Source organism: Falco punctatus, assembly GCF_963210335.1.
Source record: "Falco punctatus genome assembly, chromosome: 9".
NCBI classification, from domain to species: Eukaryota; Metazoa; Chordata; class Aves; order Falconiformes; family Falconidae; genus Falco; species Falco punctatus.
The window spans coordinates 54,767,464-54,782,445 of NC_137589.1; the positions used below are offsets into that span (position 1 = coordinate 54,767,464).

General features: G+C 47.2%; 1 protein-coding gene across 1 annotated transcript in view; it reads right to left on the bottom strand.

Moving 5' to 3' along the window:
- Positions 1 to 11,995: 11,995 nt before the first annotated feature.
- Positions 11,996 to 14,982, bottom strand: part of LOC308069520 (heat shock factor protein 5-like) — a 30,367-nt gene continuing 27,380 nt past the window's right edge. The window contains exon 6 of the mRNA XM_080401910.1: positions 11,996 to 13,356. Coding sequence (XP_080258036.1) covers positions 13,289 to 13,356 — 68 coding nt within the window. The 3' untranslated portion in view covers positions 11,996 to 13,288. The remainder of the gene's footprint in view (positions 13,357 to 14,982) is intronic.

Consider the following 14,982-nt stretch of genomic DNA (forward strand, 5'->3'; position numbering starts at 1 on the left):
ACCGGGACCCCGAGGACTGGAACCCCCGAGGCTCGGGACGACGAACGAGACCCCGGGGACCGGGACACCCTGCGGCTCGGGACAGGGCCGGGACCCCCGTGGCTCGGGACGGGGAACCCCGCGGCTCGGGACCGGGACTGGGACCCCCGCGGCTCGGACCGGGACCGGGATTCTCGCAGCTCAGGACTGGGACCTGGACCACTGACTGGGACGCGTGACCCCGCGGCTCGGGACCGAACCGGACCCCGGGGACCGGGAGACCCCTCAGCTTGGGACCGGGACCGGGATCCTCGGAACCGAGACCCCTGCGGCTCGGACCAGGGACCGGGACCGGGACTCCCGGGACCAGAACTCCCGCGGCTCGAAACCAGGACTGGGACCCCCGCGGCTCGGACCAGCACCACGACCCCCAGGACAGGGACCCCGGCGGCTCGGGAGCGGGACAAGGACCCCCGGGCTCGGACCGGGACTCACCGGACTAGGGGTCGAGACCTAGACTGGGACCGGGAACCCCGGGATAGTGACCCTTGCGGCTCGGACCGGGCCGGGAACCACGGGGCTCGGACCGGGACCCCCGCGGCTTTGATAAATGAATTGTAAAGGCAAACCAGCTCGTTTTGGCATGACTTGTGGAAATGCATCCGTATCCTGTGCTGATGTGCTATTTTGTTTTGCTGCAAACCACACAAGTCTGCATCTAGGGAGGACAAGGTATTAGTCATCACCGGTGTCCTTACACAGCCTCTTTACAGCCTCACCGCCTGGACTGCAGGCGTGCTCTTGCCTTTTCCAGGCATCCGAGTGATGGGGTTTGCCTCAATATTGCCTCCACAATGTTTTATCTTTCCTCAGTATTTTCAGATGACTCCTAATACAGTTTCACATATGAAGCACTTTACTCACTTGTGTAGATCATTCTAAACAAAAAAACCCACCCACCCACCATGAATAGTGTATCTACGTATTTTGCCACAATGCAGGTATGTTTTTTAATTATAATTTCCAATTCAGTACCAGGGTTAGTTTAAATAATTTAATTCTTCTTCTAAGTGCTTTACCGAAACACGTAACAAATTCTCCCTCTGTGAATGCTCTGCCAGCGCATGCTATGAGCTTGGCAACTTGATCGCTTGCTCAAAGTGATGATATATTGAGCTGCTTTTGCTTCACAAAAGTATTTTGCTGAGTTGTCAACCCATGTTTCAGTCTTAATATTTTAACTTTTCTCACTTCTCCGACCAAAGAATCATATTTACCTTTATGTTGAGTTTCGTAGTGTTGATGCAAATTGTATTCCTTGAACGCAGACACTGAATTCTGGCATATCAGACAAACAGCTCTTTCTTTGTACTCCGTGAAAAAATAATCAGAAGTCCACTTTTCTTGGAATACCCCGCACTCGGAGTCCATTTTTCTTTTTCTTTGACATGATGGTGTGCGCGCGCTTCCCACTGGTGCTGGCTTGCTTGTCCTGCCCGGGAGCTGGAGGGAGGGAGGGAGGGAGAGACGGGGGAGTGTTGCCATTTGCCGGAACGGAGGGAAGAAGCAGTCGCTCAATATGAGAGATCAGCATACTTCATTTATTAAGCTACGGTTACATATTTTATAGCAGTTATAATTAGGTCATACATATTGCAAAAGTTAAGCTCCTCATTGGCTGGCCACCTAAAAGGTCAACCTTCGTCAGCACTCTTTGTTTCTGGGCATAGTTCCCATTTCTTTAACCATAAGGTCCTTGTTCTTACTTTCACCAAAGATAACAAGGATAGAGTGTCTTTGTGAACCATTAGTCTTCACGTAAGCTGTCTTCGATACTTCTTAAGATCTTGATGACTCAACATTCCGATGTTAAAGTGCCCTTGTTCAGCTAACCAATTCTCCACAATTCCCCCATTTTCTTTTTGGACAAGGAAGGATTGGGTAACACGTTCAAATAATTTTCGGATACAAGAAAGAATACAAGGTAACAAAAGCAATAATAAAGCAATAAACAGCAATACAGATAAACCCTGTTTTAACAAGTCTCTTAACCATCCATTTATGCCTAAAGAAGCAAACCAAGAATCTATGCCTGATGAACCTTCTTTGACATGATGCATACGATTTCTTAACTCTTCTAGCTGTCGATGAATACTTTGTGAATGATCAGAAAGATTTAGGCAACACATGCCTTCAAAATCCTGACATCCATGCCCATTTGCTAAAAGCAAAAAATCTATAGCAGCTCTATTTTGCAAGATTGCGTGGCGTAAGCTATCAACATCAGTGGCAAGACCTGATAAAATGTCAGTTGTAGAATTAAATTGTTTCACTGCCCAGCAAGCTAGAGTTTTTATTTTAGCCCAATTCGCAGCTGCTGCGCCACCAGGAAGAAAAAATGAAAGAGCTACAGTTCCAGCCACTGTGCCAAGATTTACATTATCATTACAATCTGGCTTTATATCATTAAGACTGCGTTTTACTCTATTCGCTTGTCTTACCAAGTCACGCATGGTGGGTGCAAACATGGTTAACTTGCCTATATAACAGGGTCCTCCCACGGGACGAAATGGTATGGCAGGCCACGCTCTGTCTCCACATATTAGAAAATATCCTTCCGGTAATAATTTCGCCGTAACACTTTCCACATCAAATTCACCGGCATATTTTGAGGTGTTCCAATGGTTAGAATTCCCTGATACATTCTGATATCCTAAGTAAAATTGTATTACATTATCACGGTGCATGATGCGTTTCCATTCATCTCCAAACATGATAGCACCTGAGCCATTGATAGGTCGAAATAGGGGGTAAACTCTGGTACAATTAAGCTTTTGACTAACATCTACTAAAGGCCCAGCAGCTGGAAAAGAACCCCATAGGTCTAATTCTTGCTGAGGTAAATGGATTGATTTATTTAAATGGTAAATCAACTGTTGTAAAAAATACGTATTCTTAACAAGTGTACTATTCCACCAGGTACAGTTATCACCAAAGCCAAAATTCATGTCATTATACTTCCGGTTTAACCAGGTTAAGTATGATTGATCTATGGTTGTATAATTTACTCCCAAAGGTTCAAAATCAGGCCAATGTATATAAGGGTAACCAATTAGACATGTTCGGAAAGGATCACTTGCTTTCTGCAGGGAAAGACAAAAATCTGTAACTCCTGATTGATTTGCCCATGTAACCCACATATTTTGTCTAGGGTCTATTCTATGTAAAGCAAAAACAACAACCACATTTAATAGACTAATCCCCAAAAACAGTGCCATCATCTATGTTTACACTAATGTTGTATGATATGAGACTCAAAACTTTTCTTAATAATGTGGACCTAAAAGATAAATCACTGTTTCAAAGATGTTTTTCACTTGGTCTTACTTAATTTTCAAACAAACCGTTGATCTTCTTTGGAGACAGGCCAAATATCCAGCATTAGATTGGTCTTACTGTACTCGAGACCGCCAACCAATAATCTTTTTGTCAGCTCAATTATCAATTCGACCCAGTGGGTTTGGTAGTAGAAATATTAGTCACTGTTTAACAATTCATGCCCTGTAGCAAGCAACAGCTTAGTTAATATAAACTGTTCGTTTAAGCAACTCTCACACTAGCAATTTGCAAGCTTTTTACAACACCACTACTCTTTTCCGTAAGTGTAACATCTACATAAAACCTAAGGATCATAATAATGGCATATAATACAAATTATTACGGTAGCAGATAGTTCTTTCAGTTCGCTCACACGTGAGCCTTCCCCTGTGATAGCATCTGACGTGGTACTACGTCTCGTCACGGACGGGAGCAGTATTTCGTACTGTTTTTTGCTGCTCTTCGGGACTATTTTTATTATTCTCTTCTACTACCGGCTTCACCCATCGGCTAGGGACCCAGAGTGTACCTGCAGGGGTAGAGACACAGACATAACCGCGACCGATATAGATCACATCAACTGGACCTTTCCAGAGCCCTGTTTTTGAATCCTTATACAGCACTTTCATTTGTGGGGTCTCTACATTGGTTTTGGGCAAATGATGCCTAAGAGCAGGTGGAACATCACTATCCCCAAAAACACATAGATAGTTAAGTACAAAGAGTGTTTTGTTAACTCGCTCACGAACATCAGGAATATCTTTAAATTTGTCCAAATATTTCTTAATTGTCCCGTTAGCCCTTTCAACTATCGCCTGCCCCGTAGGAGAGTAGGGAATGCCAGTAACATGAGTGATGTCCCAAAGCTGCAAGAAGCGCTTGAAAGGTCCACTACTATAGGCTGGACCATTGTCTGTTTTAATAGTGGCAGGCACTCCCATTACTGCAAAACAACTAGTCAAATGTCGCCGGACATCGCGAACCTTCTCCCCTGGCTGTGGAGTGGCCCATAACATATGGCTGTACGTGTCTATTGTTACATGCAAGTATTTTAAACGACCCAAAGAAGATACATGTGTGACGTCCATTTGCCAAATTGCATTGGCCTTTAAGCCTCTGGGGTTTACTCCACAGCCAAGTCCTATTCCCGAATTATGGTGACTGCAAATAGTACACGCTTTCACAATAGCACGGGCTTCTTCTAAAGAAATGTTGTAGGATTGCGCTAATCCTCTGGCGTTTTGGTGGAATACAGCATGAGATTCCCGGGCACGGCAATGCGGTGACAATGGAGGTTCTATGCTTGTCGCGACGAGACGATCAGCTCTAGCATTCCCCTCACCAAGACCTTCATTCCACTGATGACTTCTGATATGGAGTACCGCATAAGGCTCCGTTCTTTGATTGATTGCTAACTGAAAGCTAATCAGCAGGCTAGACAACCGACGATTCTTCAGTTCGCGGAGGCTGGCGTCCTCGATACGATTGGCTATTCCCACCACATATAGAGAGTCTGACACAATATTCAACGGTATATGTTGCCACTTTAGGAATGCCCATACTACCGCGAACAACTCCAAAGTTTGTAAGGAGTCCTCTGGTTGAGCCTGCAAGATCTGGTGCTTCCATTGTGTGTTTTCTTTCCATGTAACTGCAGCAGTTTGTGATCGTCGTCCGGCATCTGTTTGTTAACTGCACGAAGATCATGGAGCAACCGGTACTTTCCAGATTTTTTCTTGATGACAAAGATTGGCGTATTCCATGGACTGGTCGAGAGTCGCAAGTGTCCTTGTGAAAACTGTTCTTGTATTAATTTGTGGGCCTGTTCTAGACTTTCCTTTTTTAACGGCCACTGCTCAATCCACACAGGTGTATTAGTCTTCCATTTCAACTGGATTGGGAAAGTCCAAACAATGGCCGTCCCTAAAAAGGGGTTTCTGTAGTCAGAACCATTCCCATTTGTGCAAGTATGTCACGTCCTATTAGGGCTTGCACCCCGTCAGGTAACGGAATAATAGAGGCACAACAACTGATAACCTTTTCTCCTATAGTCCATTGGAGGAGGGGTGACTTGCGAGCTAAAGTGAGTCCTCCCACTCCGGCTACAGTAGCACCTGTAGTGTGAGAGGGCCAATCAGATGGCCAATAACGTTCACTAATAATAGAGACATCTGCCCCGGTATCCAATAGAGCGGAAAGTGTAATCATCCGATCCACATACTGTACCGAAACTGCTTTGCGAGGTCGCTGTCGTAACCCAAGGGTTAATAAAGCTATTTGGTCTGTGGAACCAAAAGCTCCAGAGCCTCGTGGAGCAGTCTGTACAGGGGCAATGGTTTCAGTTAGGTGAGGTAAAGGTATAAGCTGTGCAATCTTTGATCCTCTTGGAACAAATAAGGGTGGAAACAATGTTTGAACCATTATCTGTATTTCACCTTGATAGTCTTTATCAATCAGGCCCATTAACACAGTGAGACCCTCCATAGTGGCTGAGGAGCGACCTATTAATAATGCTCCAACGGCTTGGCCATTTACTTGAACAGGTCCTTGTACACCCGTAGCAATTCGCGTGGTGTTAGAGTCTATTAGGGTGCAATTTACTGCTGTTGCCAGGTCCAGCCCAAGGCTTCCGCTGGTGGCGGGTTGGAGAGAAAAGGGTTGTTGTTGGTGGATGCTGGATAAGCGGCCGCATTTTGTGTCGACGCGGGGCGGTTCCTCCCGCTGGTCGTCCCGTTTCCCGACCTTCTTTGTTTACAAGTTGTTTCAGCATGCGAGTCAGAATTGCATCGTTTACACCAGACTGGACCTGCGTTGCATTCTCTTCTCATATGTCCGATTACTCCGCAACGGTAACACCGGGGACGAACTGATCCACGGGGCGCCGGACGAATTACCGGAGTTTGCAAAGGTGCAAGAGCTGCCATAATTTGGCTGTGCGATGAGCGGGCATGCTCTTGTAAGTTTTTTCCCTAACTCTTTCACAGCTTCCACTAGCATAGCTTGTGGTCCCACTGGTACCTGTGCCATCCGCTCTAAACCCTCCTCGATTGACCAAGTGGCGGGAAGGGTGGCTAAAATGTTTCGAGTAGCAGGATTAGAGTTTTGGATTGCGCATTGCTTTAAAATGGTACCTTTCAGATAGTCGGGAACGCCTGCCGCTTGTATAGCGCTGGCCACCCTGTCAATGAACAATCCAAAAGGCTCTTCCCTTCCTTGTTTAATTCCCATGTAGGAAGGAATTCCCCCAGGCTCTTTAAGCTGATCAAAAGCTTGTCGAGCAAGTAACATTGCCTCCTTAGCTTTATCTGGACCTATTAACGCCTGAGCTTCAAGACGTAAATAGGGGCCAAGTCCCATAAGCTCATCAAGTGTAACCCCGTGCAAAGGGTCGCCTGGTTGTCTCACTTCGGCTACGGACCTCATACAGGCTGCTTGCCAGTGTGCATTAAACAATAGTTGTTGATGTTGTGTAAGAATTAACTTCATTATACTTCGTATATCCCCTGGAAGCAAGATGTTAGTTCCCCAAAGGTAGTCTAACATCTGGCGTGTAGGCTCTCCCTTAATACCTGAATCATTAACTGTGGCTCGTAACTGAGTAAGTAGTTTCCAATCTAAATTCTGAATTGTGGCCATTAGGTTACCTTGGCCATCTGGCTGATACATGACTGGAAATGCAGATGTTTCAGTTATGAGATTAGCTGCAGCTTCTTGATCGCCTGAGCTCATAGCCGCCTCCGCGACCTTTTGCCAACATCGTTGACGTTCTGAAGCAAGGTTTGACACACCACGGCCCAAAAAGGGATTATTTCCTCGTCCAGAGGCTGGTGCGACAGTACCTAGCACCGGTTGTTCTGCCTCACTAGTGTCGATTATTGCTGTGGAGGCAGGAGGAGCCGTGAGCATCTCCCTTAGAGCTACCCCGTCAGCTTGATGTGAGCTTGTCGACCCATTTCCTAAAGTGGAACTTAAATGGGATAGATCCCAAGGTCCACTAGGGTTCTGTGGGACAACCAAGGTGCGCACGGAAGGGGGCAAAGGGCAGTCAGGCGAAGGAGTAGCACTTGCTTGCTGCACAGAGGGCACTCTGGTAGAAGCCGTACCGTCTAGCCTCTCAGCTGCAGCAGCAGCAACTTTTTGTTCAGCTTTATGCATAGTGATAGTATTTATAACTGCCCGCCACGGCTTCATTAATTTCTTTGCTGTTTTTTCCTCACTTATAACAGCATCGAATAATTTATCCCCTAGCTTTCGCCACTCGCTTTCCTCAAAAACTGTATTAGGATCTGCAAAAAATCCCCTGACCACGCCATAGCTTAATAAGTCAGGAAGTTCCTTTTTCAGATCTATCCCCTCAGTGCCCCGCTTTTCTAAAAAGCATTCGAGCAAATTATACGCCGCTTGTCTGTTCATACCTCAATTTGCGCGCAATTGCAGCCTTTGCAGACTTCGGCGGCGCGTAGCAGGCGGGACAGCCTCTATAGGTGCTCCCGGGCGCGGGGAAGATATCCCTTCCGCCTCCTGCGCTGCTTACAGGACCGCACTCAAATTCTCCGCCGACCGTGGCTCCCGGACTCCGCTATAGGGTCGCCGGGTCCGGACTCCGCTATCGGGTCGCCGGTCCTATGTCCTCTGGTCCCTGTTCGGGCGCCAATTTGTTGCCATTTGCCGGAACGGAGGGAAGAAGCAGTCGCTCAATATGAGAGATCAGCATACTTCATTTATTAAGCTACGGTTACATATTTTATAGCAGTTATAATTAGGTCATACATATTGCAAAAGTTAAGCTCCTCATTGGCTGGCCACCTAAAAGGTCAACCTTCGTCAGCACTCTTTGTTTCTGGGCATAGTTCCCATTTCTTTAACCATAAGGTCCTTGTTCTTACTTTCACCAAAGATAACAAGGATAGAGTGTCTTTGTGAACCATTAGTCTTCACGTAAGCTGTCTTCGATACTTCTTAAGATCTTGATGACTCAACATTCCGATGTTAAAGTGCCCTTGTTCAGCTAACCAATTCTCCACAGGGGAGCCCCCCCCTCCTCAGCCCGGCCGCGCAGTCCGGACAGGGTGGCCAGAAGGGACTGAAGGGACTTTGCCGCGCCGGGGCTCTGGCGACTCGCCCGAGCTGACTGGGCCTCGCAGTGCAGAGGCTGCCGGCTGAGCCTGCCCGGCAGAGGAGATGCCCGCGCCTCTCGCCCGCCGTGCACCGCAGAGGAGGAGGGGGAGGAGGGGGAGGAGGGGGGGAAAGGAAAAAGCTCCTTTCTTGAAAGTGGAATGGCAGAAGGTGCCATCGTGTTTTAACATATGTGGACAAAATTATTCTTTAGAGAGCCTCAGTTTACTTTTAATGACTCAAGAACCCAAAGCCAGAGTATGCGGTGCATTTGTAGTTTATCAGTTGAGTTTTTACTCCCAGATTCGTTTGGAGCACAAGGCTAAAGTGCTTCTGATACCATCAGTACATGCCATTTAGCCCACAGCAATCATCCAGAAGCATCAAGTAACCTCTCTGTTATTTTCTGGCCGTAAAAGTGCTCATCCACAATGCAAAGCCAAACAGCTTAGCTTGAAACAAGAACAAGAAAAAGCCGAGAGAGGGTTTACACAGCCGTCACCTAAAGGTTCCCAGCTGAGAGGCACGTCTACAAGTGCTTTCGCTTCTCAAGCCTCAACTAAACTCCTGGCTCACTCTGGCGTGATCTGAAGAGCCCGAGACTGAGCGCTCAGCCATGGTGCTGGAGCAACGCCCACTGGTTTCCCACTGCTGCCCCGACAGCCACTGCAGCATGAGCAAGGCAAGGTGATGCTGAGTGTCTGTGAGGAGCTCTCTCGCTAACATAGTCCCAAGGTCTTCTCAAGGTGGCTGTGCAGACAGAGAGTAGTAACGAGGAGCGGCTGGCATACAGTGCCCATCTGCCTCTGCAGTCAGCTAAATGGTTAACTGCATCCTTGGCGCTGTTTTACACAATTCACTATTGTGCCTGGAGGCTCCTGCATCTCTGCTGTACATCTCCACTGAGGACCCAGAGATGGAGACCTGAACTTCTGCTTTGCCTAACAGCTAAATTATACTTTGTATAGAAAACTGATCACGTGGTACCCTTGGTGGCAAGTTGTATAGATCTGTGACCCAATGAATTCAGAGTTGCTCTCCAAAAGCTCTGAAGTCTACCAGTCTTAGGGTTACAGAGTCCCTACAGGGATGCACACACTCCAGCTGGGTTCTGCGCTCTCTCCTGAACTATGAGCAAGGAGGAGGAGGAACTGAGCGTAGGGCTTCTCGTTTCTTCCCCTTCCATGCAGCACAAGGCACTCCAGAAGCAGCCATGGCCTCACGGAGCCTCCTGGCCAAAAGACTTTGATCTTGAGGGCAAAGGCTGAAGAGTGCATGAAAGTGATAGAGACACAGGGGCAAGCACTTGTCCCACCTTGCAACATCACTTGTTGGCATCTTCTCATCTGATCCCAGGCTGCAAAGGGTTGCAGCTCCACTTGTGAATTACTGGGTACCCTTACAGCGGTATTATCACGTAAGGAACAACGTTAGAGTAGCAAAAAGACACGGCTCTGCCCTCGGCTGGGGAGGCACACTGGGACAGCCTCCAGTGCCAGACCATTTTTAGCAAAAGCAATCACAAATACAATTAACTTCTTAGCTGACTTGTCTACAAAGAGGGAAAGGCTCCATACGATAAGCAGCACTCATTATTACTCTGCTGCAGAATTTAGTTCTTCCAGAAGTAATACACTCTGTTTCGCCAGCACCTAACAGCAAACCATATAACGTGAAGATGCGGAGTTAAGGTACCTGTAAATGCACTGGTTTTGTTTCCTGGCTTTTCTGCTTCCCAGGGCTGTCCTTTGTTGTGCAGCTCTGATATTTTTCAATTTTTTTATATTTGGATATAGTAATTGCTAACACAGAGCCTAAGGCTAGCAATCACAACATCTATTTACAACATGCACACTGGCTGTGTGCACCTGTTCCACCAGCCTCCCGTTTGCTTCAAACATGTCAGTCTCCCTGAGGACGCGTTCAATGAGAAACCACCCCCCTACCCTGCAGAGCCCTGCTTTACTTGCTGCCAAGCCTCCTGCATCCCCCTGGGCAGATTACTTTTGGAAGGCTGGCCAGGGAATATTTACCAGCTATTGAATCAACAAAGTTCAGCCACATGCCAACGTTTCATGCTGTTACCTAAACGGTGGCAGAACTCTCAGAACTCCATCAAAACAGAACTGGTTTGCACTTTGGTATTAAAAGTTATGTCCAGGCCTGAACACCTCGTTGAGAGCTGGGCCACACAGCAGGCTCCTCTGGGCAAAGATTTCTTTTCTAAGCAGCCATTACGCAAGTACCAATCTGTGAAAAAAATCTGAAAGTCAAAGAGAGAGAACCTTGATTTGACATAGTGCTCTTGCTGCATGTTCCGTAGAAGGGAAGTCACCCACATCTTTAGATCTAACGGAAAGTAGGAAAGAAGCACCAAGTGCCAGGTTCTGCTCGTGGGCTGGGGCAATACCAAGCACAAGCGCAGGCTGGGCAGAGAACGGATGGAGAGCAGCCCTGAGGAGAAGGACTGTGGGGTGTTGGTGGATGAGAGGCTCAACTTGGCCCAGCAACGTGTGCTTGCAGCCCGGGAAGCCCAGGGCCAGGGCGGGTGGAAACTGGGCTGTAAATCCTGGGCCAAAGTTATTTCCTGCAGCTTAAGAAAACTGCGTGGGTCTGGTGATGTCTGGTCGTTGTTTTTAAACCCTCCCCCTCCCCCCCCCCCCCCCCAGTCGGTATTTCTAATAACAAAGTGTTAGAAGCCAGCAGGCAGCCCCGCGGCGCGCAGGCAGCAGGCAGGCAGGTGCGAGTGGAGCCCAGAGCCCCCAGCAGCATCAAGGGCAGCACCCACCGCCGCAGGCAGCGCAGCCGAGTGGAGCAGAGCAGAGTGTCCGCAGCAGCGTGAGCCCCACGCACTCCCCCCCCCTCGCTGCCGCGGCCGCCCCACAGGAACTGGGACATGGCGCAAAGGAAGAGCGGCCGCCAGCTTGGGAACTGCTCCGCCGGGCAGCAGCCGCTGGGTGATACACGCGTCAGCGAGAACCGCTGGAAAAGGAAGCAGCTGTTTCTTCCAGCTGTGACACGCTCACCCTTGGTCATCAAGAACACGGAGAGAACACCGATGCGACACCCGTTGCCGTGCCAAAGCTCCATTTATTGCAACACCGCTACACGTCTGACAAGGGAAGCCAGCCGGCAGCTGCTGCACGTCTGTCACCGCCAGAAAGCACCCCCGCTTCCAAGGTGCGTCCACCAGCAGACGGAGATCTAGGAAGAAAAGGGAACGCTGAGTACACAGCAGGGCTCGGGTATGTTTCCCTCGGCAGCATACAGAGCAACCGCATTTCTGTCGAGCACTACAAAATACGCTTCCAACGGCAGACGAGAACCTGATCACCTGAGGCCGACCCTGCCTGGGCAGGGGCACAACAGGGCACACACGGGAAACCACATCCCGCCCTGCTCCCGGTAACAAGACTGTCAGTAAAAACATCTTTATTACAGAAGGTGCTACTTATTTAAAATACCTTATTACAAAACATCTTATTACTAAAGTTATTTTTAAAAAAGTAGCATCTTGTTACAGAAGTTACTACTGGTTAAGAAAGATCTCATTACAGAAGCTGTAAGGAAAGGTTTCGCCTCAGTTCATCTTACTGCCCGGTGCTCCCGTAGCACATCCCGGCCACAGCTGGGAGCTACACAAGCCGAGGCGGTCCTGACAGCTTCTCTGCTCCCTTCTCGTGCGTTTCGCTCAGGGCTGGCTTGTATGAACACGCATGAAGCCATTACATGGATGGTTCAGGTGCTCTTCCACATGGATCTCCTGAACACCACAAGTAGAGGATGTGCCCCCTTTATCCTTCAAACAGTATTTTAACATGAACACAAATGTATAGCTATTAAAAACTTAAGATCTGCTATCAAGATAAATACAATCTTCCTCTAAAAGTTTAAAAAATATTTTCAAGACATAATTAGAACAGAGTACTAGAATAATAAATAAGTTATCATTACAGATACCATTAGCATCAAAAGGAAATTATTAAACCAGAAGAATTCCCCAGGAACGTAAAAGATCAGCAGCTGTGACATACATACACTTGCCGGTGAAACAGAGAGCTGGTTCAGGAAGGAAGAAGGTTTCCCGGTTAATCACTTAGAAAATTAGCTCATCTTTCCTTTAGCTGCTCTCCTGAAATCTCAGACCCATTCAGACCCAGAACCTTGCGACTTTCCAATGCTTTTGTTTCATACACGATCCCCAGTAAAGGGCCACGGTACGACTGCAAGCAAAGACAGCGAGAGCACCAACCACCACCTATGCTGAGCATACTGTAGCTCCCAACAACGTTAAATAGATAAATAAGTGAAACAGATTCCTAACAGAGCACTAAAACCCATTTGCTTCCCAGTAAGGATGTCTCGAGAAAGTGTTTAAGGGTTCCTGTAAAGTTCAGACTTTCCAAATCTAAAGAATACAAACAGCTAAGGAATTACTTCGTATTAATTACTCTGACCACTAGGTGCTTTATAACTTGACGGGTAGAAAATGTAATGAAAGAGGCCTACTAAACAATACCCTACCAAGTTAAAAAGAAAGCAAAAAATAAGAGTGGTGTGGGGCTGGTTTTGTTGTTGTTTTTTTGTTGTTTTGTTTTTGGTTTTTTGTTGTTTTGTTTTGGGCTTTTTTGTGTGTGGTCTTTTGTGTTTTGTTGGAGGTTTTTGGGGTTTTTTTTGGTTTTGTTTTTGGTTGTTGTTTTTTTTTTTTAACACAGCTGAAATGATCCAAAGTGGCTGTTGTGGGCAAAGCTCCACTGCTGCTGGAGTCTGACAGGGGAATCCAGCTGGCAGCTGCTGCACATTTGTCACCCACTTCTCACTCTCTTATTTCGTCCTCCAGAAAGCACCCCCGCTTCCGAGGTACATCCACCGGCAGACGGAGATCTAGGAAGAAAAGGGAATACTGAGCACCTATCAGTGCTCGGATATGTTTCCCTTGGCAGCATACAGAGCAATTTCATTTCTATCAGGTACTATAAAATATGCTTTCAATGTCAGACTATAACCTGATCACCTGAGGCCTGCTGTTTAAAGAAACAGGAATTCTTCCAATTTTTCAAAAATTTAAATATAAAAACCCAAAGCAGATTATAAGAAAAGTGCTCCCATTCTTCAGTATGTATTATTTAGAAATGCCTTTGCCACCATGGATACCAGAAGCCAAACATTAATTACTATAAGCCCCTGGCAGTATCTACAGAAAGGCCTGACCTGCTTGTGCCATATCCCTTTGTTTACCCAGAAAAGGCACAATTGCCTCAAAGCACACCACAGCCAGCGCCAGGATCCCAGAAAAAACTCGTGGCCTCACAGAGAGGACAGAAAAGAGGCTCCTTTTTTGACAGTTACCTCGATCCACAGCAAAACAGAGATACTTCCCACGTATGGCCAGATCTTGCAGGTCAAGAAAGCGAACAAGTACCCCGATAAAGTCACAACAGCGCTACCACTGCAAACATCACCCACAAGAAATTTAACCTCTAAACAAACACATTCACATCTTCCAGCCTCTGTTCGTTCTCTGTACTACGGAGTTCCTGCCCAACAGGCACCACTTTTGCACTTTCTGACACCTGCCTCCTGCCAAAGCAGACTCTGTTGGGAACACATCTTGAAAACGCATAGGGATGGAGAAATGAGGGGGCTTGTAACAATGCACCTCTAAATTATGGCAAGTTAAGACACAGGGTATGACACCCATTCATCCCAAAGAGCAGACTGCCAGGACAGGCAATCTGAAATGCCTTCAATGAATATATAATGACGTCAAGGTAATGGCAACTGAGCTGGAGCAAGCAGCTGCTGCTCAGACTCCCGAGAGCAACTTCGCTTTGGGCTTCACACAGATGTTCGAGAGTTCAGGGCCAGGCCTGTCCCCACATTAACTCTTAACACCTTTGTAGGAAGAGATCTCACTGTGACCAGATAGGAAAACTAAATGAACGTTAACAATATTTTTGGCTGGAAGGTGCAGGAAACAGTTCAAGGGAACAGATGACAGCATGGGAGACCTTGCCTGAGTGAAGATTTGCCCGTAGCAATTGCACCTAGATATCTATTTACCTTGGAGGGAATGAGAGAGAACACACAGTGACACAACTGCAGCGGCATGGGAGTGGGTGGTAAATGTCTAGGGCACCTTGCAGCATAAAAAAGAAAAAAAGTCAGAGACAGTCATCAGATTATTTGCAGGACTAGACGACTCACAGAAAATATATGGTCAGCCATCGAGAAAGAAAGTTTTTTTCCTTAATGTCTCAGCATCAGCTTAAATGCTTCAATCCAGAAGTAACAAATTCCCCCTGCTCCATTCTGAGATGCCTATTTCCAGAAAGACGGGCTGCAAACAAAAATTCCTCCCATCAGAATCTGGTCCTTCTCCCGTGCTCTTTTAGAAGAGGAAGCACAAACCACAGATATTAGGTCCAGTACAGCTGTGCTCACTAGCTCAGTGTACCTGTGGAGCACAATGCAGAGGAGATGGGGAAGGGGACTCAAAGTATTTACAGA